Source organism: Aulostomus chinensis, chromosome 7, assembly GCF_037954235.1.
Source record: "Aulostomus chinensis isolate RoL2024-O1b breed Wild chromosome 7, RoL_Achi_v1.0, whole genome shotgun sequence".
Classification (NCBI taxonomy): Eukaryota; Metazoa; Chordata; class Actinopteri; order Syngnathiformes; family Aulostomidae; genus Aulostomus; species Aulostomus chinensis.
The window spans coordinates 21,794,416-21,822,042 of NC_141326.1; the positions used below are offsets into that span (position 1 = coordinate 21,794,416).

General features: G+C 43.6%; 2 protein-coding genes and 1 long non-coding RNA gene across 4 annotated transcripts; 1 reads left to right on the forward strand and 2 right to left on the reverse strand.

Annotated features, from left to right (window-relative positions):
* Positions 1-2,162: 2,162 nt before the first annotated feature.
* LOC147259055 (long-chain fatty acid transport protein 2-like) lies at positions 2,163-11,086 on the reverse strand. 2 transcript variants are annotated; one of them, XM_086209267.1, is made up of 10 exons: positions 10,531-11,083; positions 8,192-8,401; positions 7,960-8,115; positions 7,639-7,763; positions 7,062-7,256; positions 6,883-6,973; positions 6,206-6,404; positions 4,357-4,454; positions 2,832-2,962; positions 2,163-2,746 (listed from the first exon to the last, which is right to left on the reverse strand). In XM_086209267.1, exons 1-10 carry the CDS (start codon positions 10,982-10,984, stop codon positions 2,570-2,572), a joined length of 1,836 nt encoding a protein of 611 aa, XP_086065393.1. In that variant the 5' UTR covers positions 10,985-11,083; the 3' UTR covers positions 2,163-2,569. The 2 variants fall into 2 exon arrangements, 1 of the variants encoding a protein (XP_086065393.1); XR_015117140.1 differs by lacking the exon at positions 2,163-2,746 and adding an exon at positions 3,631-4,227 and having other exon boundaries at positions 10,531-11,086.
* On the forward strand, positions 3,708-12,290 carry LOC147259056 (uncharacterized). The gene is made up of 3 exons (XR_015117141.1): positions 3,708-3,997; positions 10,306-10,447; positions 10,537-12,290. It is a non-coding gene; the product is annotated as an uncharacterized LOC147259056 (long non-coding RNA).
* cep152 (centrosomal protein 152) lies at positions 11,724-27,567 on the reverse strand. Its single transcript, XM_086209266.1, has 28 exons — positions 27,025-27,567; positions 26,769-26,874; positions 25,330-25,436; positions 25,179-25,239; positions 24,774-25,091; positions 24,286-24,430; positions 23,667-23,807; positions 22,988-23,127; positions 22,365-22,565; positions 19,661-19,808; positions 19,455-19,546; positions 19,181-19,341; positions 18,773-18,974; positions 18,508-18,612; positions 18,296-18,426; positions 17,962-18,090; positions 17,717-17,849; positions 17,188-17,373; positions 16,841-17,101; positions 16,318-16,449; positions 15,597-16,238; positions 15,343-15,418; positions 15,070-15,237; positions 14,922-14,988; positions 14,298-14,380; positions 14,025-14,181; positions 13,832-13,935; positions 11,724-13,721 (listed from the first exon to the last, which is right to left on the reverse strand). The coding sequence occupies exons 2-28, from the start codon at positions 26,853-26,855 to the stop codon at positions 12,958-12,960; spliced, it is 4,941 nt and encodes a 1,646-aa protein (XP_086065392.1). The 5' UTR covers positions 26,856-26,874; positions 27,025-27,567; the 3' UTR covers positions 11,724-12,957.
* Positions 27,568-27,627: the final 60 nt, after the last annotated feature.

Below are 27,627 nucleotides of genomic sequence, written 5' to 3' on the forward strand. Positions count from 1 at the left end.
CAAGCCTGTTCTGAAACTGTAGAACGTAGAAAGTGCAGGTTTAAAAAAAATGTTGTCAGCAAAAAGAAGTGACCAAGTTTCTTGAAAACCGCGATGGATGTAAGACGCCACTTGTGAACTCCGTTTTACCGGCACATTTGACTGCTCCAGGTTGTGTTTTTTCTTTTACGTCTTAATTGCGTCGTTAAACTGAGCAGCTTCACAATCATAACAAACGTTCAACAGCAAAATTACTAACGCTGCAAGTGAAGGAAGCAAAAACAAAGTCTGATTCAAAAATATCTTAATTGTGTCCTTCCAAAGATTTACTTTGCAAAATATAAATGTGAAAACGTTCTGTTTGCGACGTGAAGCCTCAGAGCCTGGTGGGTGGGATTTACTACTGACGATGTCGTGGTGACATCACTCGCACCCGCAGGACAGTGGCTGAATAAAAAAACTAATTTTTGTTTCAAATTCCAACATTTTTACTCACAAACATTTTGTTATTGCGCTCCACAATCGTTATCTATCAATATTTGATAGTACATTTCTGAGGTTTGGTAGACGAAGAAAAAGTAGGAACTCCCCGCCTGATAATTCTGCTGAATATCTGCACACATGGCAACGCTCATCATGAACCCCGAGTCGGAGCCAGAAGAGGCGGGCGCTCCTGAAAACTGAACCGTATTTGTGTGGTGATTTACGGGGGAGTGACGTAGGGGCGTGGCTAACACACATACACGTACACACACATACACACACACACACATACACACACACCCTTGGAAATAACACACACTTGTTTTTCAGACTTGTTATTGATATACTGAGGCAGCTGAGGACTCTGCGGGGTCACTGTTACCTCTAGTAAATTCCTCATAGGCGATGTAAGAGTGTTACATTTTTAGTTTTTGTTTATTTTCCAACACAAATGAACAAAAACAGGGATATAAAGGGATAATGCCGATTAATTGAAGTGGGATCGCACGAGGTCTTCATCCATAATAAGGTTGTTACCATCAGACTGCAGCAGCAACTCTGTACCGTAGAAAAATGTATTTTATCCACCAAATAAGCACAGAAATAAAAAAGAAAATATAACACTTTGGCCTTGGCTTTTGCTGTCCGACAGCCCTTTAAAAATTGTAGCACCATAAGAGACATTGCTGCAAAAATATCACAAATGTAGCGTTGGTGTAATGGATGTTTTCTAGTAGGTGTTTACTTGGTGGATTAAATAAGAGTTTGTGGTTGTTTATCCTGCAGTTCTCTGTCCTCGGCAGTCTTACACTGACCTCAGAGCAGCTACTCACTGCTCTATGCCCCAAGGGCCCAGATGATGACCTCACACAACCCCGATTAAATCAATCCCAAACATCCTTTTCAACAAAACACAACAACTGCTTATGGAAAAAATATCCCTGAAAAAAGGGAAATAAGTTGGTAACACAAAAACTTGCAAGCTTGTGTTTTAGTAACCTTCTTTAAAAAAAAACAACAACAACAACAACTGTGTAATTATTGACATCAGTTAATTAAACAGATTGATATCGCAGGTGAAAGCAGCTGGATTTGATTGGCTGATGATGATTCCCAAATTTATGGAAGGCCCAGAGAATTGATCCTGCTCCTTCTACATGCTGCGACTCGCCTGGACAGATGTTCTGGTTTTTCACTTCAGATTCCCCTCAAGTCAAAAAAGGAGTTGTTTTTTTTCTTCTGGCTTCCTGTTTTCTGTTCTTTGGTGCATGCTACTTCATTTTGATTGAGATTTTCTCTTTATCTTTTCATCATGTTCAACATTTATTCATAAAAGATGAAAACACACACAAAATAGACAGCATGTTGGCAGGAACTGAGTGCAGGGGCATCACAACCCGGGTCACCCTGCACTCAGAGAGGGTTCAGGTGGGTCAGACTGATCCAGAGAAACTGAACAGGTGTGTGTCGTTAATGCAGCACCACTATTCACTGCTGTAACAGCCAAGTCCTGTGTGTGAATGAAGTACTGAGGTTCTTTTCAAAAACTGAGACTGTGCACCTCCTCTGAGGTGAGCTAATTGTGTTATTTATATTTTAGTAACTACTAATATTCCTTCATTTTGAGCCTCTTCTGAAGTAGCAAACAAATGGTTTCTCGACTTCTAATTTAAATAGTTTGTTCACGGTGGTTCCAAAAAGAGTGTTGAACAAGATTTTATTAAAAACTTCACAGTTCTACAAAATGAGCACCAATCAGATGTGTAAGATTGTGCGTTGTTGTTGTGCCTGAAACCACAACATGACCACCGGTTGCAGTGCAGTATGGGAAAGCAGGTCCAGCTCCCTCCATCCGACACGACAGGCAGCGTAAACCTGTGTGAGTCCGTCTTTACAGTGGATGTGGGAGAGGTGGCGGGGTTGACGGCGGAGCAGCAGGTGAGTCAGAGTCACAACTGAGAGCAAAAAGTTCAAACATGATGTAGAAAAACAAGAATGCTTTAAAAAAAAAAGACAGAAAAGAGCTAAAATACACGAGACGCTCATCACAAGACGATGTGCTGATCATTACAGGTGAATTCCAGTGATTTTCCCCTGAACGGCCACTTTAAAATCTGATTTTCCCCGATGTGACTGAGTTGAAGACATCCAGTGTGAGAGGGACGAAGGTCTTTTCCTTTTCGTCCAGAAAATAAAGTGGGTCGGTTACTTTGCTGGGGTTGAAGCCCTCGGCAACCAGCTTGGCCTTTAAAAGCTTGTATGTGCCCGTGATGTCCAATGAGCTCTGGAACAGAGTAAAATTCTGAATAATGACGTGATTTTATCACTCTAAACCATCAAATAATCCTTTAATATCACTTTGTGAGTACCTGAATCCTCAGAAAACGAGGTCTCGCGTATGGCGGCAGGAAGCTTTCCAGATGTTTAAAAATGCCGACAGCGTCAAAAGTGTGTCCGTCTGTCAGAGTGACAGCTGCCATTCCAGCCTTCCCCTCCTGGCCTGGGAACAGTGACAAACACCAGCAGACACTAGTTTTCTGATGCAAAATATTATCAGTGACGTTAGCATCTGGTGAAGACTTCCTCGGGCAGGAGAACTAGGATCATGTTTAACTTTCACGATGAAAAAAATTAATGCAGTTCTAGAATCAGATACATAGCCAGAACTACTTTCCTGACTGTGCGTAGTGATTTGACGCAGGACCTGAAAACTTCAGCCAACAAAACAGGGTGTTTGTCGAGGATTCAAAGAGCTGCTGCTACTAAGCATGGAAGAAGAATATTGCTTACTGCAGAGGCAAAATAAAGGTATGCTAACCTTCCTATCCACTGACATTCATTGTGCTAAGCTAACTAGCAGTCAGCTGGTCTCTTAGGGCCTCAGCTCCCTAATGCACACACAGAGGAGAGAAGAGTATCCATCTTCTTGTCCTGTTCTGGAGAGGATTCAAAAATGAGTGGATTTCAGGATCAATGCCGTCTGCAGAAGAGCGACGATGCTAAACTGTGGAATTAACTAATCTAGAGATGATGCCACTGCGTCGGACCTCAGCCAGACTGACGACGACGAGGCGGCCTGTTGTCACTGACACCGATAACAATCAGCTGTTTGTTGCGCTCGGATTAATTGTTCTTTCAGTGCAAATGCAGCCAAATGTTTGCTTTCACCTCAGCTTCTGAGTGGAGCTTTGTGTCACAACAGGCTTCAGTCTCCATCCCAATCAGGTCTCAGTTCACTTCTTTGAACTTCATCCCCTGTGTTGCTCCTCTGACCTTCGATTGCTGCTTTACGCAAGCTGTGATCCAAATCAGGTGGTGAGAAGAAGATAAATCCCCCTTGGGAACACAATGTAAATGGATAACCAGCAGCTCCTCCTCCTCCTCCTCACTCTGTGTTGAAGTCAGTTTAGTGGTTAAATATTTCGGGCAAAGTTTATGAGGAAGACAATGACCTCAAGCGACTGAGGGAGAATAAACAATCATCACTGGGAAAATGAGGCCACGCTCCAGTCCAGTCCAGGATCAGACAAACCACGTGAGTTTACTGAGCTTCAAATTCCGATTTTTTGGTTTTTTGTTTGGTTGCGAAAGAACCGGGACAGTCCTTCAAGCAAGAAATGCAGCGATAACACCGTGTCTGGACCTACAGGCAAATAATAAAGTAGAGGTTTTGTAGGAAGAGTTACCGTCCACTCTGATTTAATTAAACTGGATAATCGTAGTCGCTATAAGGCGATGGGCAGTGGGTGAGCTGGTCATGTTCACCTGCACAGGAAGAACACTTCAAATCAAGCTCTGAAACAGTGCGCGTGATATTAGACGTCAGCAACTGACTGAATGTAATTGCATCAAAGATATGGCAGCTGAATACGTTAACATCCTGTCTCCATTTACCTGGCACCTCAACTCCGTACACATTGGCCTCTGCGATGCAGTCCTCCAGCGCGATGATGTCAGCAACCTCGGTCGTAGCCACATTCTCACCTTTCCACCTGTCCAAGACACCAAAGGCGTCAACACTTGTGCGCTACGGTGATGGTCTGGTGTTCTTCTACTGTCGGATATGTCGTTTTGACTGTGTTCATGCAAGCTACAGGGTGTGACTTTATTGAAATATTAATTTAGAGTTCTTTGACCCCTCTTCCCTCACTACCAGTTATATTAGGCTTTTATTCTATTCTAACAGGTTGTAGTTCTTGTTTTACTTTCTCTTTAAGTATAAAACAAGATAGAGATATTTTCTCTAGTTTGGCCTGTGGAGATATTCCCCTGATCGCCACTAGTGGGCACTACTGCAGTATCATGATGTACAGTATTTGTTTGTTTTTTTAAATGATCACAGTAAGACACATTAGTTCTGTAGGCTCTGGAACCAGTCCTCTCAAGACGGGTTGGACTCTCTTGCACTCTGGCATTGCCAGCAGTGAGAAGTGACGGGCAGGAGTGGCAATAATTGTTGCCCTTCAGCTCAGTGCCTGTATGTTAGAGTTTAACCCGATGGATGAGAGGGTAGCCTCCCTCCACCTTTGGGTGGGGTGATTGCGCTTGTGCACCAAATAGCAGTTCAGAATACCCCCCCTTTTTGGATTCCCTAGAGGGAGTACTGGAGAGTGCCCCCTCTGGGGATTCCCTTGTTCTGCTGGGGGACTTCAACACTCACATTGGCGATGACAGTGAGACCTGGAGAGGCGTGATTGGGAGGAATGGCCCCCCTGATCTGAAACCAAGCAGTGTTTTGTTATTGGACTTCTGTGCTTGTCACAGATTATCAATAATGAACACCATTTTTAGGCATAAGGGTGTCCACATGTGCACTTGGCACCATGGACTCGGACTTGGTTGAGTGCCATCTCTGAGTCGGGATGAGCCCCGACCCGGATTGGTGCGGCATCTACAGTGATGCGGACTCTGCATCGGTTTGGTTACTGGTTGATCTACGTTCCTACCCTCACCTGAGGGCATGAGCTTTGGGTAATGCATAAAAGGACGAGACTGTGAGCACAAGCGGCCGAAATGAGTTTCCTCCAGAGGGTGGCTGGGCTCTGCCTTAGAGACAGGGTTAGAAGCTCCGCCATCTCGGGTCGGAGTAGAGACGCTGCTCCTTCACATTGAGAGGAGTCAGATGAGTTGACTCGGACGCCTCCCTGGGAGGTGTTCAGTGCACGTCCAAATGGTAGGAGGCCTTGGGGAAGACCCAGGACAGGTTGGAGAGACTATGTCTCTCAGCTGACCTGGGAACGCCTCGGGATCCCTCGCGAAGAGCTGGACGAAGTAGCTGGGGAGAGGGTAGACTGGGTCTCTCTGCTTAGGCTGCTGCCCACGTGACCCGACACCAGATAAGTGGAAGAAAATGGAGGAATGCATGGATGGACTGAACTATGAGGGTGCACTAATAACAAATAGTTAATGCTTAGTAATATATAAGAGAGCTGAAAAAGCATTACTGAAGGAGAATTAACCATTTATCAATGTACTTTGTGACTCTTTAAATGTAAAGCAGGGGACGTGTGTCCCCTCAGAAACACTTCATCCAGAACTCCACCAAAAACCTCGCCCAAATTTTCCACCCCTCTTTGCCGTAACCTCAACACAAGTTTAACTAAACATGAACCAATCATTGCTGCTCTTCCCCTATCATGACATCATATGATATTTTATGGCCGATACTGGAGAACTTTTTTTTAACCAGCTAAAGTACTCAGCAGGTTTCAAACACCACATGAGGGACTGACGCAGAACTCACCTAAAAGTGTCTCCCACACGATCCTGAAAGTAGATGAAATCGTCTTTGTCGATCAGCACCAGGTCGCCAGTGTTGAAGAATATGTCTCCTTTCTTCAACACATTATGGAGCTTCTTCTTCTCAGTCTGCTGCAGGTCTCTCGCATAACCCACGAAGGGACTCTTCACTGTTATTTCCGATACCAGAAGTCCAGGCTCACCTGAAGATGATAGTGGAATGTTAACTGTAGCCAATTCAACAAACACATTGGGTTATAAGAAAAGAAGTGCAGTGCAGTATAAGCAGAGAAATCCATGTCAGAATTTACAAGTACACACAACAGAAAGATGTAAATCAGTGTAAACTGAAAGAGATTCTTCTCGGTCGATCTTAATATTTCATAGCAAATTTCCGCTCCTCCATCTCAGATCATCTTAAAACCACAGAATTCTGGATTTAAAAAAATAACTTGTTAAAAGTGCATGCTGACTTTTACGGAGGGATTCGCCTTTAGATTTACAGGATTTGTTCTCTGCTCTCTTTTTTTTTCTTGCCTAAAATATTGTGTCAAATAAAAATCACTCAAAAATTGTGTTAAAACTACCATAAACATAACAAAATAAACATAACGAAAAAAAATTATGCACCTTTTAAAACTAAACTATGTCCCCGTCGGAGTGGTTATTTTGCTAACGCACCTTTGGGCACCTCGATGCAGAGACCAGACGAATCCCTCACCGGTTCTTCCTTTTCGACATCAAATTTAATCACAGCATACGGAAAAAACCTCTGCGGGAGACAAAAGACTAACACTCACACGTTGCTCATTAACTGACAGATCTGGGTTCAGATCATGAGATGAAACATGGACTTTTACCCTGTTGATCAAAGTGTGCCGCCCAATAGCTCCGGCTTTGTTGGTGTAATTTAGGAGCCCGATATTCCCCTCTGTGGCGCCGTAGAACTCTCGGACTTTAATGTTTCCAAACCTGCTCGCGAACTCTTTCCAAACTTCTTGTCGGACCCCGTTGCCGATTGCAAGTCTCACTTTGTGGCTTCGATCGTTGGGTTTCTGTCATAGAACAAAAGAGTAAGAAAGCGTTTGTTCTTCACTTCTGGTGACCTTTAAAGCCGCCGTACATCAAGTTTGTGTCTTCTGGTACTGAGAGGAATTCCAACAATATGGATGGATGAAAATTGTAAATATGCATCTTCTGGTTTGTTTTTTTTTGTTTTTTTTGCTGTTTCGTGTCATCAGAGAGACATACCCGTTATTTACAGTGTGAATGTCACCACAAGTGCATTTTAAAACTCTATACATTGTGTTGTGAAATTAACCCGCTAGCCATGAGCTAAATGAGCACCGTGTGAACTCGTTTGTGAGGGACAGTCATAGGATTCACCCTTCAGTTTTAATATCCAGTAGAATAAGGGGCGGGACTAAGAGTGCCTACCTTTGGTGTGTTGCAGAGATAACGCATAATTTCACCGATGTACTGTATGACAGTGACATTGTATTTTCTGCAGTCGTCCCAGAACTGAGATGCAGAAAATTTACTCCTCAAAGCAACGGTGACACCTGCGCGCGCGCACACACACACACACACACCCACACACACACACACACACAAAGATAAAATGACATATCTACATAAGAAAGATAATAAAACGAAGTTCTACAGCTTGGTTCTCTGGATCCATTTGTTCATGCCAGGTCATACATCAATGTCAATGATGTCATGCGTGCAGGCCTCGCTGTTTACAGGCGTGCATACCTTTCTCAAAGGCTGAGGTGAATGCAGCAAAGGCGGCGGTGTGGTAGAGAGGAAGGCTTATATAAATCACATCGTCGGCGTGAACTCCTGTTAACTGGAGAAGCGAAGAAATCATCCACAGTTTGGTGTGACTTATCACTGCTGCTTTAGGGAGACCTGTTGAGGAGGGGACGAAGGTGCGTGAAAACTGGAACCTGTGGAATCCTCATCATCAGCTTCTGACGAGGCTGACCTGTAGTCCCTGACGTGTACATGTAGACCGCCGGACTCTGCAAGGTTACCCGGGATCTTAAATCCTTGGGCAGCGGCTCAGAGGACGCCCGCTTCATTTCATCTGTGAAGCTGCGCACACCCTCTGTAGCGCAGGCGTCAGCCAGGATGAAAACGGTGACCTCCTGCTCCAGCAGGCTGGGCAGGACCTCCTCCACGGCCCCCAGCAAGCCTGGAGATAAAATACAATCTACTTCACTGCAACACCACTGCAGGTTGAACACACAGTACACGCTGTAGTTTCAAAACACTCCCACAGTTTTGTAACCTGACATGCCAGAAGCCATCACTACTGAAGCATCAGCAAGTAGCAGCATGCTAGAGTTGTAGCCACTGCAGGGGGAGCAAGAGGGATCAGGGGAGTTCTGACTAGAGGTGGACATCAGATCAGGAATATCAGAACAGAGGATGCAGACACTGACATTATTCACAGACTAGATATGGGAACATTGGTGCTGATCCACATACAGATCCAGAATCCATAGACTGAGCTGTACTATCAGCCCCCCATGACAACACGAGACACGTCACAGGTTCAAAGAAACAGCTCTAAATCCATTTAAATTGAATGTCTTTATGTATTTGTACTGATCTTTTAATATGATTGAGAGACTTTGGTCTAGGTCAGCCTCATGATGTAAACGTCCACGTAAAAACAATGGTGATAGTAATCCAGAAAAAAGACCTCTGGTATTGGAATCAGAAACAACGTAGACCGTTGCATCTCCTGCTCTAGAACAGGAATCAGAGATGGAGTTTAATTTTATTGGTGAGCTGCTGGATCATTTAAACGATTTATTAGAATAAAAACACGAGACATTTCAGGGGACATTCTCAGTTGGGCGGAGCAGCTTAAAGCTCAGACATCTAAATATGACTCAGTGTGATGTCAGAAGCTGCTTGAAACTTATCAGTATTAGTAACTCCCTCTCAGACCTTCTGGAGTGGAGGCATAGAGCGGTTATCTTAAGTTCATACCTAAGTAGAGTTCAGTAAATGCACTTTACCACCACTGGCTGTAAAACTACAGTAAAAGTTCAGGTTGCGTAATAGAAATCCAGCTGTGAAATCTGAGAGCACGGACAAAAAACCCCTACAGATCTGCATATGAAGTTTCAGAGCAACCCGCTGAGAAGTGAAGCTGAGAGGCAGAGGTGGAGGACTGCCAAGGACAGTGTGTACTACTACTGCCTCCTCACTACATATTTCACCAAAAATATTCAACGTCATTAATAGCAATTTAGGATATCTGGTTTATAATAAAGTGCAGACCACAAACACTTGTGACTCTTCAAACAATAAACAGTTGCAGATACTGGAGGCGTCGCGGTGCTGATTTAAATCCAGAGCTCACGTGCTCTCACCGGCCTGAGCGATCACACTGAGCTCATCTGACTGATGACAATTGTCACATGATTACAATTGTCAATAAAGTTGTTTTGCACAAGATGTTAAAAGTTGAATGAGTGTATGAGGTTGTTGACACCAACACTGCCATGTCTGTCATGATCAGTGGGGGACGAGGTGTTTCATGCTGCAGCCGTCACTCCAGTGACGCGTTGCTGCGGTACTTCCACATGTTGTCTGCCACTTGGCACTGCTGACCGTGCAACAGCTTGACAATGGCGGACCGAAATTTAACACCTATCTGAGTTTGGAGCAGCGGGTCAAAAATCAGGCTAACTCAAACAGTGTTTGACCAGTTCTAACTGAATGAGTGCAGGGTGAGTGCCATCAGTCTAGTTTGGGTCAGAGGCCATGTCACACCTGTCCCCAGTCTCCCCGAACATCAATACGCCACAGTTGAGCTGCAACATTAAAAACTAAGCTAAGTGAGCTCTGATGTAGCATACAAATATTAAACTAAAGGTGTCCATGCATCCATTTTCTAGACGGCTTATCTGTTGTGGGTGGGGGTGGGGGAGTATCCAAGGGCGTGAGGCGGGGTCCATCCAGGACAGGGCGTTAATCCATTTGCAGGGCCAACACATAGAGACAGACAACCATTCCCACTCACAGCCACACCTACGGTCAATGTAGAGTATCAATTAACCTTTAGATGTCTTTGGACTGCAGGAGGACTGTGCGGCCTGTAGCAGGGCCACCAGTGGCAATTAAGGGTTCAGGATCTTTTTCAAGGATACTTGGACATGGTCACCGGGGGAAGCGAGGATCGAACCAGCGACCCTTCGGTTGCTAGATGGCCACTCTACTCAAGGTATTTACATTTAAAAAAAAAACAAAAAAACAACAACAATAAAAAAACAACACTTTTTCTTAAAGTTGAGTGTTTCTTCTCACCTTCAGCCACCACCAGGATCCTGGCCCCGCTGCGGCTGAAGCAGTGGAGCAGGGACTTGGATCGGATGTTGTAGTTGAGAAAAGCTACGGAACATCCGATCTTGGTAAGTCCCAACCAGAGCCACAGGAACATGGGCTCATTTCCCAGGAACAGAGTGACCGTGTCTCCCTCTTGAACCAGTCCGGTCTGCCGAAACGCTCTGGCGGCTTTGTTGCTGAGTTTTTCTGCATCCTGGTAGGAGAACGTCTCATCCTTGAAGAGCAGGAGCGGCTTGTGCGGCAGCGCCTTCGCCGTGTCCTCAAAGCGGTCCAGGATGGTGTAGTGAGTCTTCATGAACCGGAGGACTTTGAGTCTTATTTTGAGTTTAGAAAGGACATACTGGATATCCTGGAAGAAGTAGGGATAGCGGAGGTAGAGGCAAATCACAGTTGCAGGTATCAGCCACAAAAACATGTTTGCAGCTGTTTAACAGTGGAGGAACCCACAGTCGAGAGTTGGTGAAGTGGAGACTTGCAGGCACCAGCAGGGGCGGAGCTGTGGGCGGGCCTAGGCCACCCAATGAGAGAGATCCTTTTTATATCGATCCCAGTGTATTGTTTGAATACAAATACCAGAAGTTTGTTTGATTCCTGTTTACCACATGTTGATGGTATTATTTTTTGCATTGTATCTTTGTCACATAGGCAGAGTTTGATAAGGCTGAACCCACAAAGGTTCAGCTGCCACAGTGGCTTTTCCTCCAAAATTCTCCATCTGGGAATGATTTCTGTCAGGAACTGCACTTGCATCTTGTTTTGCTGTGGAGCCTTCAACCCACTTAGAAGTCATATGAGAACAAAAGGTGTGCAGTCAGCAAACACTGGATGCACTTGAATGTGAAAATGTCCACTACAGTCACAAAGGCAGGCCACGTAGTAGCTGACTGGTTTGTGAGAGTGTTTTCACAGGTCGCCAGGGCAAACCCTGTGCATCATAGCGGGTTCATCAGAAGGACACAAACATTTAGTCCAAGAGGCATCAGGTTTCATTGTCCCTGAAATAATCCTCTCATCCAGCAGAGATTAATGATTAAACTATATCAATTCATGTATAAAGTACTTTTTTTCCCTATGAAATCCTCCCCATGTTTGGTCTGAAGTATTTTTGCTCACCTCATCTGACAAATTACTCTATTTATCTAAAAAAAAAAAAAAAAGTGCAAAAAGATCATTTCATTTATTAAACCAAAAACACGTTACATATAAAACATTTATAAATTTATAAATTATGCATGTCTCATTAACTTGATACAAAACATTGTTTCAATATAAAAACACAATGGATCAAAATGCTGCTGATGAGAGAAACAGAACAGACGATGTGTATGAGCCCGCACTCGTCCGTCCTCACAGTCAGCAGCCTTCCAGGTTAAACATTAAAGAGTGTTGAGCTGCATGTTAAACATTACAGTGTGAAGAGCCGCAACTTTTGACCTGGTCAAACGTTCATGACAGAGAACTTTGAAGCAAGCAGACAGACGCAGAAGCGAGTCCTGTTTGACGCTCCTGCACGAACAGAAGACTGTCTCAAGCGAAATGTGACAATGATGGAACCATGAAGATTGTGAGGGGAGCGTTGAGGCTGCGTTCATCAAATCTCTGCAGGTTAACAGTGAGCTGCTAATGCGTGTTGCATTGAGCAACACGTGTACTCTGAAAGGAAAGTCTGTGAGTCAATGTGGAAACAAACAAACAAAAGACCCAGCATGTTTGTGGGGACAAGAGTTTTCCAGGCAGAAGGTCGAAACTGACTCCTGATCATATTTCTGCAGGAGACAGATGAGACACACCAGACCAGAGGAGTGTAACATGTAACTGATGTGTCCTTTGGCACTTCAAGAAAGAAATGGTTGGACATCCATTTAGGGACTAAACATGCTCTCACGTCTCCAGTTAGATGAGAAGAAAAATATAATTCACCTGCCTGTGTGGTCGATGTGAAACCCGTCAGTTGAGATGACAAACATCTAACACAACAAAGACCCCCCCCCCCCCCCCCCAAAAAAAGTACTTGGTGCATTGTGTTATGACATCTTCAGTCACATTAAATCTTCTGGTCAACTAAAATGTTGGATCTTGTTTGTTCAACAGTGATTTCCCCCAATAAAAAAACAATTTGTCACATTGATGTTTACAGGCAAAACCATTTAAGTTTCAGAACGTCAGCCTGGCAGGATCCTCCTGTTTCCAGTCTGCTCTAAGCTAACCGTAGCTTCATACTGAGCGCACAGGCTAAAGAGTGGTAGAGATCTCCTCTCTACATTCGGCACAAAATCTTCAAGCATCCACACAGGTTCTATAAATGTAAACATGAAACACTACTGAAGGCACCTTTATTACGAATATGGGTTTAAAACTCAGCTCCCTCCCTCACTTCACACTCCTCCTTCACTTTGTCGTGTGCTGGTTGAAGGGGCTGTCAAAGCCACTGTCCTGCTGGCGCTGCCTCAAGTCAGAGAACTGAGGTCTTGTACAAACTCCATGCAGCTTGTCGCCCTCGGAGCCTGGAGTGGGCTCTCTGTGGGTGCTCATCTTTGCTTTGGGGAAGGTGGAGGTTTGGGAGTGAGGGGTCTTGCTGGCAATCGCATTATAAATTGTGACGTTGGACGTATCAGGGGTGAAGCTTCCAAAATCTCTAAAGTCAGAGGAGGATGCAGCAGACACAGAGAATGGCTTCACCGGTTCTACTTTCCTTCCTGAGTGAGACAGTCTGGGGACTTTGAAGCTCATGTCTGAGTCACTGCTGGTCATGCTCCAGTCAGTGCGTTTGTCATCTCTGACAGGAACCTCGTGTGTGAGGAAAGGTTTTCTCTGTCGCACAGAATTCAGGATGTTATCTGCTGAGACAGATTCCCCTCCCTGTAAGTAAAGCTCCCTGCTCTTCCCTCTCACAGACGCAAGACATGAAGAGGATGACTGTTGAGAAGCTCCCTGAGAGTCACTGGGTTTCGTCCCTGCATCTGCTGAGGCCCCTAGCACAGATGGAGAAATGTCCTGGTGGATCAAAGGTTTAGCCCTCACTGCAGAGGTTGGTTTTTGCTCAAAACCAGCAGGGGTCTTTTCCCCCTGGGCTCTCTCTTCTGGCCTGACATCAAGCAGGTCAGTTGGTGACGTGTCCTTCAGGAAACCTGCGGTTCTACCTGGAGTGAAGCCTGTGGATTACACAGTCATGAACACAAAAAAAGAGATCCGACCATGCCACATTCAAATTTGGACAAAAAAACAACCAAAGTGAAAGTGAATTCTGTACAGTGAGACTCACTTGGTAAACTGTAGTTCTTTTGAGATTTACTTTTCACAGGCGTCTCTAGAACTTTGGCCATGGCTGCCAGCTTGCTTGCAGCATTCATTATTTTCTTTTCAGCCCTGCAGAGGATAGAACAATCAATACAATTAACCTGATGAACCATCATGAACGAAGAAATGAGGTTCAAGGCAATTAAAAGCCTTTGTACCCTGTTGTCTTCCCTCCATCCTCCAGTAACTCCTGCAGACAGGTAAGATAATAGTGCCGCATCTTCCTGGCAGTGTCCTGTCGCTCCTTTTGCACCTCAACGCGGATCGCCTCTGCTGCTCTCTCCCGACTCTCCTGGAGGTAACACAGCATGTCCCCTGTCATACACAGAAGACATCAGGCTGTGTTCTACTGCAGATGCACGAACAAGGTGATGACCAAGTGAAGTTGGGCTTCTTTTTCTCCTCTTTTTGATCTGGTCACCAGAACTGACCTCTGATCTTTTCTACAGTGGTCAGGTACCGCTGCTTCATCTCCTCGAGGCCTTCATGGAGATTTTGTTGTTGATCAGAAGTCCTGAAAGCAAAAATATTCATTTGTAACATGTCACAGCAATGAAAATACATCCACATTCTAAGTAGAAGCTATATACCCCTGCATTACATGTCATTTCTTCTTTGACTGATAAACTACATTTTTATACACCGGAAATGATCTGTATTCTGTCTCATAACAGGGACATTTGTTGTACTTTCACTGAATTCTGATGTACAGTAGTTCGGCTACGAGCAAATTAGTTTCTTTATAAAATCTCAAAACTCCTCAGAGGATTGACTTGTTCCTGGATAGATGTAGATGTCATATCAGGACAATCTAGGAGCAACCAGCTGAAAAAAAAGTTTAAGTATGTTCTTTAAATCATAAGTGGAGTTGTCTGAAAATCAATTAACCTTCATTTGATAAAATACTATAATATGCTGCCAGATCCAAAACACTTGTGAATTTTTCTTGGAAAGAAAGCGAAAATATTCGAAAAATACTCTTTTTGTAATATTTGGATGCAATGGAAATGTTTCATAGGACTTTGAAGTAATCATAAGAAATGATGAACACAAACCGCTTCACTTCCTCAAGCTGCTGCAGATGTTCTTCCTTTGCTGTTTGCAATCTGCTCCCATACTCATCTATGATAAACGGAGAAGTATTCCCTTAACGTGAAAACTTGAGTAAATCTATTCAGGTGCCACTGAAACAATCATAAATACCTTTGAGTTTCTGTATAGCAGCCTTGTGATCTCGAACGCTCTGCTGGAATTGTCGGCAGGCCTTCTCCAAGTGTTTCTGGAGCTCCTTGTTCTTCTTTTCCATCTTACTTGTTGTTTCCACACACTCCTTCCTGCAGAGAGTCTGTTCTCTCCTCTGGGCCGAAGAGCCTGGAAATGGTGAATTATGCTGTCACAATGTCATATATTTCAAAAGTAGGAAGCTTTCACTCCACCATGCTTTGAGCATCGCAACAGCCATAATAATCAACATACTTGTCATTTTGTTGATTTCTCTTTCATGCCGTTCCTGTGTTTCTTTTAATACAAGGCTCAATTTCTCCTCGCTTATCTAGGGGAGACAAAAATGCAGTCATACCAAGGAAAAAAATGAGGACAAATCAGTAGTATTAAGAGCTGAAGAATAACATTAGAACCCAATAAATACATATCTGAACAGCATAAGTCCTTACTCAAAAGATCAAAATCATTTGTTTGATTTTAGATAATAGAAAATCCAGGAATCTCACTTTCTTCCATTCTCTCTTGGCCTGAGATACTGCTCTGTTGACTATGTCTCTGCAGGAAGTTTGGATGATGTGCGTTATTGTGGCTTCTGACTTGGTCCTGGTTTCTCCAGCGCCCTGCTGGTCAGTTTTGGAATTCCTTAAAAGTTTGGCTTGGACCTCTACCAGCCCAGTCTGAAGCTCTGCGAGGAAATCCTCCTTCATCTGCCGTCTCTGGACTTGTTCCTTCTCTGCATGCTGACATCTCCACTCCTCCTCTCTGTCTCTCACAGCCTGCACCAGCTTGGCCTCCATCTGCAGAAGCAGCTCCTTCTTGTGGAGGTCAGCATCCTCTCTGGCCTGCAGCACAGCCTGCTCCAGCTTTTTTTGCTGCTCTTGCAGTTTGCTTTGGTACACCTGCTCACAGCGAACCTGGATAATGGAGATCTCCTGCTGTTTGTCTCGGTTCCAGGTTGCCCTTGCTCCAGCAAGCTCAGCCTTCAGCAGAGCAGCTTGCTCTCTCCTCGCCTGTTCCAGCTGGCTCTGGAGGGATGCCACTTCCTGTTGGAGCTCCTCCACCTTTGGCAATCCAAAGCCTTCCTCTCCCAGCTGTTTCTTTTGACACTTGTGCCACTGCTCCTCTGCCTCCTTCAGAGCCTGCAATACCTGACGCAGTTGAAGACAGATGCATATATAATAAGCCAGAGAAAAGCTTTCACTCACAAAAAATGCAAACTAGTCATACCTGTTGTTCTGTGTCTTTTTTCTGTAGTTCTTCCCATTTCTCCATCTCTTTTTGCAGAGATTCTTTGTATTCTGGTAATGAGGTCAAATCTTCTATCCAGCGATTATAGGCTCTGGTCACTGCCCCTTCAACCTGTAAAAATGGCACTTAGGTTAACTGCCAAGTTTGACTTTGAAAATGCAGCGATGAATCATGTCAACATTCAAGGAACTCAAAGAATGGAGAGAAAAACAAAAACAACTTTACCGTGTAAGTAACACACTCACTGGCAAATTGATTAGGTTATAATAAATATTAGAACTAATATACTATAAAACAAAGCCTCCCTTCATTTAGATCATAATGCTCAGTGTTGATAGAGCAGTCTTTATCTACTTTATTGACAGGGTTCTTCCAAGGTCAAATGAGTTTTGTGGGTTTAAACTTACGGCTTTTATTGTTTTATGGCTTAAAAGGTGACAATTTTTACTACATATTGATTGTACAGATAAGCAAGCTTTTGTTTACAGTTCATCCAACTGACCTGCTTGGCCATGTCCTCAACATGCTTCTCATGAACCTCCATCTGGGCCTGTCTCCTGGCTTCCTCCACAGCTTGACGTCTGACTTTGTCAGCTTCTAGCTGCAGCTGCAATTTCTGTGCAGTGAGCCTTGAGTTCAGCTCCTCAGCAGTAATCATCTCATTGCTTGCTTCAACCTCTTCTGTCTGGCAGGTTCCTGCAACTGTCTCAATGCATTTCTTCCTTCTAGCCTCATCCAGCCTTTCATTCCAGATCCTCTCCAACTGCACAGAATCAGATCAAAACTTCAAACTTGATGAAAAAAAGTAGGGCTTTGAGGATGCTGGACAGTAATTGTGGAACCTCATACCTGCTGCCATTCCTCATTCCAAGCAGCCTTAGCAGAGGCTACATGAGACTTCACCTGCTGCTGGATCTCAGCCTCCTTCTCTTTGGACCAGAGAGTTTTGAGTTGGTTTACAGAGGCCTGATGTTGAGTCTCCAGCTCAGCCCTCAGTTTCTCCAAGGCTACGCTGCTCTCCTCTCTCAGCTTTTGCTGAAATTAGAACCAAACAATTGTAAATGTATAACTTCAGCTTTTATCATCAAAAGTCACATGATCAAAAAGAAGTCTTATCAAAAGATCAATCTTCCAATCTAGATGTCCCTTTTCATCTCTCTCTTAACTGGACCTGTCTAACTAAGCTAAACTGCCATAACTTATCTTTATGAGACCTGGTAAAGGATCCATTCAAAACCCTGTGTGTGTGTGTGTGTGTGTGTGTGTGTGTGTGTTCTGACCAACAGTCCAAAGTCCAAACCCATTTCAAATGATTACTACAACAAAGTAGCTATCTATCCATCTATCTATATATAGCAGATTTCATGATCTGGTATACCTCATTTTGTCTTGAGACTTCCTCTCTCTCTCTGTTCCGTAGACGTTCTTCCAGCATTTCCTTCTCCTTGCAGACAGATAAGTAGCACTCTTGCACAGCCAACATCTTATCATTGACCTCAGACAGCTGGGTCCTGATCAGGAAGCAATAGAGCCTGTAAGTGAGCTTGGGGTTTCCAGACTGTTTCAGGACAGTCAAAAATGCATGTCCTCATTCAAAAAAATTCAAAAATGATGGGGACTTACTCTAGGTGTTGGGTGTGCTGCTCGTGTTGTGCAGTCAGTTGTTCAACGTGAGTGTTGTGTTCCAGCATCAGCTCTGTTTTTACTCGATTGACAACATCATCCCTGTACTGCTGATGAATCCGTTCAGATCTCCATGAAGAAACAGAAACAAAGCATGTTAACAGGCACAAACCCCTCATGAAGAATATGTTTCAAAAATAAACATTACATGCAAACTTCAGGACTTGAGGCAAGAACAAGTTCTGTGCCTGTTGGGGAGTAAGAGACCTATGACTTAATCCTGGTACGGTGCTGAAGATATTTAAATCCTGAATCTTATTTCCTACTCTCTTACCGCTCGGCAGCCTCCTGCTTCTCTTGGTCTAATTCCTGGATCATCTCCCTCATCTTGGTGCACAGCTCCAGGTTGGCAGATTTAACCTTCTCCTCACTCTGTTTGAGCTCTGTAATCTTCTTTTCTAGCACCTGTTGAAAGTTGGAACAGAGCAAGCTTTCATTGTTTAGTCAGAACACAACCATTAAAACACAGATTAAATTTCAACCAACCTCCACTTGTTCCTGCAAGACTCGTTTGTCTTCCTTCAATTTGATGAACTCTTTCTGACTTTCTCCAGTCAAGTCTAGATGTTTATTCTGGCTCGTCTCTCTAACCTGTGGACATATGTGAATTATTAATGATCACTGCTTGCTACAGAACCATATAGCTCAAACCACATGTTTATAACAGTAAGCATTTCATCACACTGAGAATTTCAGTTCAGTGTAACATGATTTTCTCAGACGTCAGAATGGTATTTGGCTGTGTCCTCACCAAAGAGCTGAGCTGAGCTTCATCTAACTGGGTCTGCAGCTCATTCACTCTTGCTCGACAATGCTGAAGTTCCTCCTGCAGATGATTGACCTTCTGCCGCTTTGCCTTTAAACTTCCCAAGCATCGCTGCATTTCCCCTCTGAGCACCCGTAAAGCCTCATCCTTACACAGCTTGGAGTCTGACAGGTTAGCCAAGGCAGTACTGGAAACATTTGATTTTGAAGTTTATTAGTGGGAATGGTGGAGTGGAAAAATTGCCCATGAAAGATATAGTGCAGCACTGCTGTCTCAATCTTCTGGTCTACTCCGTCCTAACTATTTTGGATGTGACACAGTGAATAAGCTAATTTGAGCATCACACAAGCCCAGATAATTAGAGAAGCCCCAGAGTAATCATACTGATGGTACCTGTGAAGAGTGCCATTCTTCCTAGTTTTCTTCAATCCTAAATCCACACAGGATTCAGACAGTTGGTTCTCCCAGTCACTGCTCACATCTAATGTAATAACACCATGTTTTACAGCAGATTCATACAGAGTAATCTGCTCCTTCAAATCAGCCAGATCCTCCTGAACAAAATGTGAAACAAAAAATGAAAAAAAAAAATTGCTTCAGTGCTCCTTCTAGAATATCACAATTTCAATGATAACTCCATCCCTAGACAGAAAGTAGAAGAGCAAACCTGCAAGACTTGGTTCATGTTTTCACTCAGTGCCTTGGCTGAGTGAGCCTGTTTGAGTTTGATCTGCAATTGACTCATGTCCTGTACAGAAGCTTGAGAAAACCAACCACAACAGAGAAAAATAAGAAAATGCACATAACATAAAGGGTAATATCATAAATCATGATGTAAAAACAAAAAAAAAACTTGCAGACTTCATTACTCACTTGTCTGCAGCAGCTTGGCACATTGGTGTTGACTCTCCTCCAGACGCTGCGTGAGGGTGTTGATGACTCTGGCTCGCTCTAGCTGCTCTTCTTCTTTCTGGCGCTCCAGCTGCTTCACCTGCTCTCGTAACTTTTGAGCAGCATCAACCTGAAAGAAATAACATGACAAAGTTAACTTGTACTTTCAGGTTCACACCTATCCAAATTTTAAATTATGTAACAAAAAAATAAACATTTTTGATAAATCCCTGGATGGCTGTAGTGGATAAAGCCAATGAAAAGGGGACATCATCTGCCAATGGGACAGTCTAAAGGGCCAGAAAGTGGCGTGGAATTAATTAAGCAGCCCCACACCTGGTATTGTACTGGCTGCACAATTTTTAAATTTGCGCAAACGAGTGTTTGAGAGTATGTACCATGACAGCAGACAGGTGCCCTATTAGTTTCTTTTTTCTTTTTTTTTTACCTGTCCTGTTCAGTAGCTGAGGCAAGCAGCATCAGTGTTCCTGGTGCCTTGTTGTACTGAAGCAGTTTTATTCTGCATAGGAGGAATCTGATAAACTCCTCCTATTGCCATTTATGTTTAACTTTATTAGGAATGGTGTTGGTTCATTGATGAAGCTACCGGACTGAGGCTCAGGAGTGGACAGGAAGAGAGAACAGGGACAGGATAGGGAAGACAAGGAGGAGGGGGGAGACAAAAAAACAACAACAGCAATAGCAGAAAACAACAACAACAACAACAAAAACACAAAAACAAACAAAGACAAAAAACAAACAAAAAACAAATAAACAAACAAAGAAAAAGTAACAACAACAAAAGAAAAAGAAAGAAAAAAAAACAAAAAACAATGGTTGCAGAATTTCCGGTGCAGGCTTACCATTTGGTTTAATATAATTTTAAGATAAATGTCTGAGTGTGTGTTTATGGGTCAGCTGTGCGCTCCATGCGTGTATGTGTGTATACGCGTGTGTACGTGTATGTGTATGTGCTACGGTTTATCTTGGATGCTGTGCGTAGCTGGCTGTAGCTGATGTGGGGGGCCAGGACATCGCACCCCCAGTCCAGGATGGCAGGTAGGTCAGGACCAGGTCACCAGAGCACCCCGAAATCCCCAGGACACGGGAAGCCCCAGGCCACCCCTCCCCCAGGAAACAGCCACAGGCCCAACCCATGCCAGGACCCATAGGAAAGCATAGGAGCAGCAACCCCCACCCGGAAGCAACCCACGGAGAGACGGGGCAGAGATGACCCTGGTCCTGCCGGGCACTCCCCCCCCACAGCATGAGCAGAGCCCAGGGGCACAGGGCCCCCCAGCCCAAGACCCGACCAGAGCCCCCCAAGGGGTCTGCCAGCGGCGAGGCCGACACCCACCCACACCCCACACCCAGGCGGGGCAGCCACAGCCCACCACAACGACCAGGCCCACCGCCCCCGAACAGAGCTATCCTCGATCCCCATCCCCTCTACTCATCCCCTGTTCTCCCCCTCCCCCCAGAGCAGGAGGGTTTCAGGTTATAGGGCACCACCAGCCAGCCAGCCGGGACCCCCCACTCCCCGGAAAGGTCCAGCCCACCCGCCGGGGTGAGTCGAAGGCACGCACGCCCAGGACCGCCACCCCCGGACAAAACAATCATACTCTCATCTTCCTCCATACAGGGGCTGAGAACACCATAGATGCTGATACGGTCCAGGGCACCTCAGACTTAGTGAAACCACCAGCGAGCGATCCACCGTACAGCAGCAGGGCCCGTGACCAACCCCAGCCCAACCACCATGCCGGGGAGGACCAACCCCCCCCCCCCCCCCCCCCGAAGAGCCCTGGCCAGGCCCCCAGGCCCGCAATGGTGCAGTTAGCAAAGGAGGCAGCACTGGACCCACTCCCTGCCCCAGCTGCCCCCCCATCCCAACATGGTGCAGGGTGCGTGTTGTGCATGGGAATGTAGATGTGATGATGTGGATGACTAGAATGTGGTTAAAATTGGCGGAGGCACCCAGGGCATAGGAGCCCCAGCGGTTGCAGACAGCAGAGTCTCCCAGTACATCCTCATGCACTCCCCCAAGCCCTAAATGTCTACGATGTGATATTAGGTTCCATTGTAATGTGAAAAGTGTAAAAAGTGTCTCCCCCTCTTTGAGGGCTTATAAAATCCAAACCGTTTGCGCTGTATAAAAACTTTTAACATCTTTACATCAGCAGAGTTTGGAGAGTCATGTATTAAGTTTTGGAAGCAATACCATGAACGCCCTGGGAGGAGATAGCGTTTGTTCGGGGTGCAAAATTGTCCAAAATTAGACATTCGTGTCAAAATTCTGGACGTCCTGTTAGAGTTAGGTCAGGGGTGACTGTGTATGATTTGTCTGTCTTGGTGAGATGAATAAAATGGTGTTGGTCCCATGTCTGTAGGACATTCCTACAGGCCGTGGAGTGTTTTTTTGTGTATGTAGGTGGCGCTATTGAGTAGAGTGCTGCTTTTTTGTTTAATTATCGAATTTTTCGCCACAGCCAATATGTGTACCAAATTTGGTGAATTTTTGAGCATGTTTAGGGGGTCAAATGAACTTTTGAAGTGGCGAGTCTGTCGAGCAAACATTATAGGGTCTTCGCCCCGGAGTACCTCCGGGCTCAGGCCCTAATTAACAGCCGGTTAAAAAATTAGTTTGGTTTCCATTGCTATACCCTGGAACCATATAAACACACACCTGATCATTCAGAGCCAGAGACACGGAGTCAAGCTTCTGCTGTACGGCTAACAACGCAGCCTCATGTTGCTCTTTCATGACAGCAAAGTCTCGGTCATGCTGCTCCCGTGCTCTGGACAGGGTATCCGAACGACACAGCTCCAACATCTGCTGCTTCATGCTGTCAACTGCTGCATCAGCAACTCTCTGCTTCTTTATGTTCTGCAATCAAAGTTGAATGAGTGACCAAGTCCAAAAATTACCAAAAGATTAAAAAAAAAAAACACACAAAAAAACAAGCTCTTTGAATCAAAGCTTTTCAATTATGTTAATATCTGCCTGTCATAAATATAATCACTTGGTTTCAAATGTAGCCATGATGCATCCTTCACTGTAATATTTCAAAAAGAGATGTTCATTGTTCCATCTCAGATTTACATATCCTATGAGACTGACAATTTTAAACCAATTAAACTCTCACAGTATGGCTGATTGCTTCTTTCTCAATGACAACTCCAATTACCGAGTAAATTACTTTTACTGTGATACTACTGATACCATCGCTGTCATGACATGATCAATTCTTACCCCACTCGTCATACAATGTGAAGGAATATAGAAGATGGAATGAAAGCAGAAATTACCTCCTGGTCTCTTTCATTCAGCATCTGAATTTGCTGCTCCATTGCCTTTAATTTATTTTGCATTTTAACCTCGCGCTCCTTGGCCTCTTCAGCTAGTCGACTTGATTCCTTAAGACTCACTGTTAAGCCATCCTTTTCATCTAGACATAATTGGAAAAAGTATGCATGAATTGTGCTCATTTAAAAATTAAGGACACATAAAGCAAATGTAGGATGCCCCAGTATCTGTAGACAGTACAATGCTTCTTATCAGCCACAAGGGGGCAGTTATGTGTGAACATCTGACATCTGATGTAATCATATCAGGCCATCAATAGATTGATGGAACACCAACCACTGAGCTTCAGCTGCTTACTTTTTCCAAACATCCATTTAGATACTACACGTGGCAAACACACTATCGTAATGTAGTACATCATTCTGGAAAAGAGTAAGTCTCTCAGGACTTGTCAAAACCTTGAGTAACTGATTTTTGCATTCCAAAGTCAAGTATTAATTTAGCTTTTATTTTATCTTTGAAATGCATACAAAGGAACAATAATTAGAATAAGGAAATGTAACCATATACATTCTAATCACTTAACCAAGAACACAAATAATACAACCAAGTATTTTTAAATGAGTAAAATATAGCTTCTACCTCTTATTCTCAAAGGATAAACTTTGAAAAAAAAATTACCTTTGACAATTGCAAATTGATGCTCAAGATATCTCATATTACGCCTTGAATCCTCCAGCTTTTGCTCCAGGTCTTCAATTTGCCTTTGCTGAGCCTTGTGTAAAATCTGCAGCTGGGCAAGCTGCTCCTTTTCCACAGTTGCTGAAATAAGACACAAAATTCACATTTAATTTTCACCAACAAGCCAATTCATCTAAGGAGATACAGTAACAATTACACCTAGAGTTTCACCGTGGTGAAGTGGTGTAACCAGCTGACAACACTCTAGCCTTACAACCAGATCAACAACCTTATAAAAAAACAAATACCACTGCAGCATTTCCACTAATTATTATGTGACTCACAGGTAATGGGGATTTGCTTTGTCTACTGACAAATGGCTGCCAATCACAGTCTAAAAACTTAATGATGTGAAATCATCCATTCAGCTCCACTTTCCCACTTTAACACAGATAATCCTGAAAAAATGGAATTTATTACCACTGTCAGCAAAACAACTAACCCTTGGCTAGAGAGATAAATGTCTTTCTCAATTTGAGAGAAGAACCATCACATATTACTTTTCGGCTATCATTCTCCGATGTTGCAATCTGCCGCTTAAGCAAGACTCTAGACTTACGCTGTGTAGAGTCCAGAAATTCTCTCTGTAGATGGTCAAGTTGACGTTCTTGGTGTGCAGTCTGAGAAGAAAACATCTGGTGGGTAGGATGGTGAGGATTGTAGCTGGCTTTGTACTGATCTGAATGTCCAGCCCCTCCTCCAGACTTGTGGAAAATTAAACACAAGAAGCAGAGTATGATGAAATTAAACAGAATTGTTTTCTATCACTCAAGAATAAGCCAGCTCAAAGATCCACCATTAAACTACAGTATCTTTTGTAAACCCACAATTAAACTTCACAACATGTGAGCTGTCACATAACATGGAGACTTTAGGTAAAGGAAATCATAAACATATCATACACACAGAAATATTTCAACTAAACATACAATATTCATGAAAGGAAAAATGATTGTTTTATAGCTCTAAGAGACTTCTGACAAGAGCTATAACTGATGAGCTATCAGTTCCCTTGCAATTATTGTCTAAACTTAAAATTTAACTGACCTGACAGTGATTTCTGAGACTGTTGTAGTCGTTGCTTCCTCCTTCTCCGTTATAGTTCACAAGGTTACTTGGACCCCGCAGGTAATGTTTAGACTCATAGGTTTCATCTGTGGAGAAGTTGTTGGTCTCTGTAGATTGTTCTGTTCCCAAGCTGCCGTGGGGGTAATCTTGGGTGAAGGGGTGCTCTTGTGACTGCTGTTTCCAGGCTTGAGGTAGCGGGTGAGTTTGAGGGCGACTGCAACGTCCATTCGTCTGAACCGCTCCATCCTCATAAGGATACTCACCACCAAAACCTTGGTTATAGTCCACTTCATAGTTCTTCAGAGTGATAGTGATTGAATAATTGATTTTAATTACCATTTTTAAAGATAAAAACATTTCAGAGAGAACAAACTAACAACCTACCTGCTCATGAGAGGTTGGCCTTGGATGGTCTGACCATTGCTGCGTCCAAGTAGACTGTGGACTACATAGCGACAGTAGATGCGTATAATTATGCATCTACATTTATAGTTACATAAGGTAATTAATGTTGCAAATACCACATGTGTGTTACCTTTTGGCAGTGTTTTTATTGCTGCAGGTAGAATACTCCAGCTCCAGGGAGGAGTCTCTACTATCCTCCAGCATGTCATCAGGCAGGTCTGTGAGCAGCTTGTGTAGCTGCAGAAAAATAACACATGGAAATGAGTCACCATGCTTCCTCTGCAACCACTTTATAAAATAATATAGAGAAAACAGCACACAAAAACAGCAGTTACTGAAAGCTAAGCAATAATGTCAGAGGGCAAATTTTTCCTCATGTTATGAAATATCAATACTGCAAATGCTTCTTTCAACAAAAAAAAAAATCATAGCTCCCTATTTTGAAAGTAGGTCAAGCGTGCTGAGCATGACCCAATACAGATAATAAAACATTTCCCATAGTTTCACTGTTAGCCATGTTGTTAGTTTGTTAGTTTCTACTTTGACTGTATATTTATATCTCGTTTTACAATACAATCATTTGTAAAACAAACAAAAACCCAATGACAACAAAAAAACAACTTCTGTATGCTTTTGGTCAAACTAACACAAAATACTGACAAGGTTATGTTTTACAGTCAACACCTTTTAACACTTTCTGACACTTAACCATTGTTAATTCTCCTTTATGTTAGTAAAAGATTGATTTTTTTCAAGCTTCACTTACTTCCCACAAGGACTGGTGAATATACCTCAGATCTTCCACTGTGTCCTCAACCAAAGGCCCCATATTATCCCACTGACACATTTAATACATCCAAAAAACACACTTCCTCACCCTAGAAGGCAAATTATAAAGTCCCAGCCTTAACATTTCCACACAGAAGACTTTCACCGAGTGAAACATCCAAAAGGTATGCAGCATGTTGTTAACTCCCTGCAGTATTGCTGTGTTTTCCTCAAAAAGAACTCCATTGTTTAGACAGAACATATAGCAAAGCTAACTGGAGCAGAAACATTCCAACTACTGCCAACAAACATTTTCCACTTCACCAACTAATGCGAAATGCATAGGCTTCTCCCTTAAAAAAAGCAATTTCAGGATTAATAATCTCTTAAATTCCAGTTCTTCCGATTGTTGCAGCCCTCTGACAAGACATTCACCAAAGGTTTCTTCAAGCCTGCTCTACTCAAGTGTACAGAAACTTTGATAGAGGCAGGAAAAACACATGGCAGTCAGTTTCAGTCTGACACACTCAGGAACATTTCTTTGAGCCAATAGCAGCACAGGTTCATAGTGCAACAGACTGAAGGCATGAGTAACAACACACGGAATACCTGTTTGACTGAAGTGGGTGGTACACCTCACACACTTGCCTAACAACAACATTAGCTTGAGGGAACGGAGTAGAACAAAATAAAAGCCCTACAAAGAAATAAACTTATAGTAAGGTTAAATAATGAGGTATGGAACAGATATCAATTAACAAACACTATTCCAAAACAACGCTACAACAATGTGTTCTGCACCTCTTGCTCCCTTGCCACGTCCTCTGGGTCGAATTCTTCTTCATCGTGCTGGGTTTGCAGAGCTGCACTGTCAAAGTCTATAGACATGGTCGACCAGGAGAAATAGCTGGAAAACAAAATGAGGGGAAATGTCCAGACCTAAGAGCAGTAACGTCTTATATTACTGGCGTCATAAACGCACGTAAAAAGATAGCAAACCATTCAGTTAATGGAGCGTTGATGTCTAACGTCAAATATCAAAAGAGACAAAGCTTACCTCTTGGCAGACAGTAGACACACTTTTCCAGACTTTTTATATCCCCAGAGCTCCTTTAGTGAAGTAACGCTATTGCTTAACTGCTGGCCATATTGCTTACTTTACAACGCATGGTTAACTAGCGTTAGCCAGGCTAAGTTAGCTTGCCTTAACAACAAAGAAAAGGCATAAAACGCGGATGACACATTCGTCTATTTAATTTCATTAGCGGCATACATTCCCATGTCAGTTGAACGACACTTCTGTTGTTTTTTTGGCCCAGCGGTTTACCTTTGACATACGATGCTAACACCAGTGGCTAACCGGTCGGCCGTCCTCTTTAAGAACAGCAGACTCGCCCACTTTGAAAAGTCGCGCGCACTGGCAGCGCCAAACTACTGGAGGACGGAACACGACCACCCCTGCGGTCCCGAGCTACAAATACCATCATATCGGACGGTAATTCCGTTGCAGACTTCTATATGTGTTTAATATTTTCCTCAACCACAAACCATCCTGTAGCCACTTCATAAACATTTATCCTGTAGTTAACAGCGGAACTGCGACGCTACCCACGTCCCCATGGTAACGGCGTTTTTAGATTTATGGGTAATGTAGTCTTTC

What these genes read in the sequence shown, in the direction of transcription:
- LOC147259055 (XM_086209267.1), bottom strand. Translation starts at nt 10,984, where the DNA reads ATGTTTTTGTGGCTGATACCTGCAACTGTGATTTGCCTCTACCTCCGC. An exon ending in GTACACGTCAGGGACTACAG is followed by an intron (nt 8,116 to 8,191) that starts GTCAGCCTCGTC and finishes CCTCCTCAACAG; the next exon opens with GTCTCCCTAAAGCAGCAGTG. An exon ending in CTGCATCGAGGTGCCCAAAG is followed by an intron (nt 6,405 to 6,882) that starts GTGCGTTAGCAA and finishes TATCATCTTCAG; the next exon opens with GTGAGCCTGGACTTCTGGTA.
- cep152 (XM_086209266.1), bottom strand. Translation starts at nt 26,855, where the DNA reads ATGTCTATAGACTTTGACAGTGCAGCTCTGCAAACCCAGCACGATGAA. An exon ending in AAGCTCAGCTCAGCTCTTTG is followed by an intron (nt 18,613 to 18,772) that starts GTGAGGACACAG and finishes ATATGTCCACAG; the next exon opens with GTTAGAGAGACGAGCCAGAA. An exon ending in TTGAGGACATGGCCAAGCAG is followed by an intron (nt 16,450 to 16,840) that starts GTCAGTTGGATG and finishes CCATTTTTACAG; the next exon opens with GTTGAAGGGGCAGTGACCAG.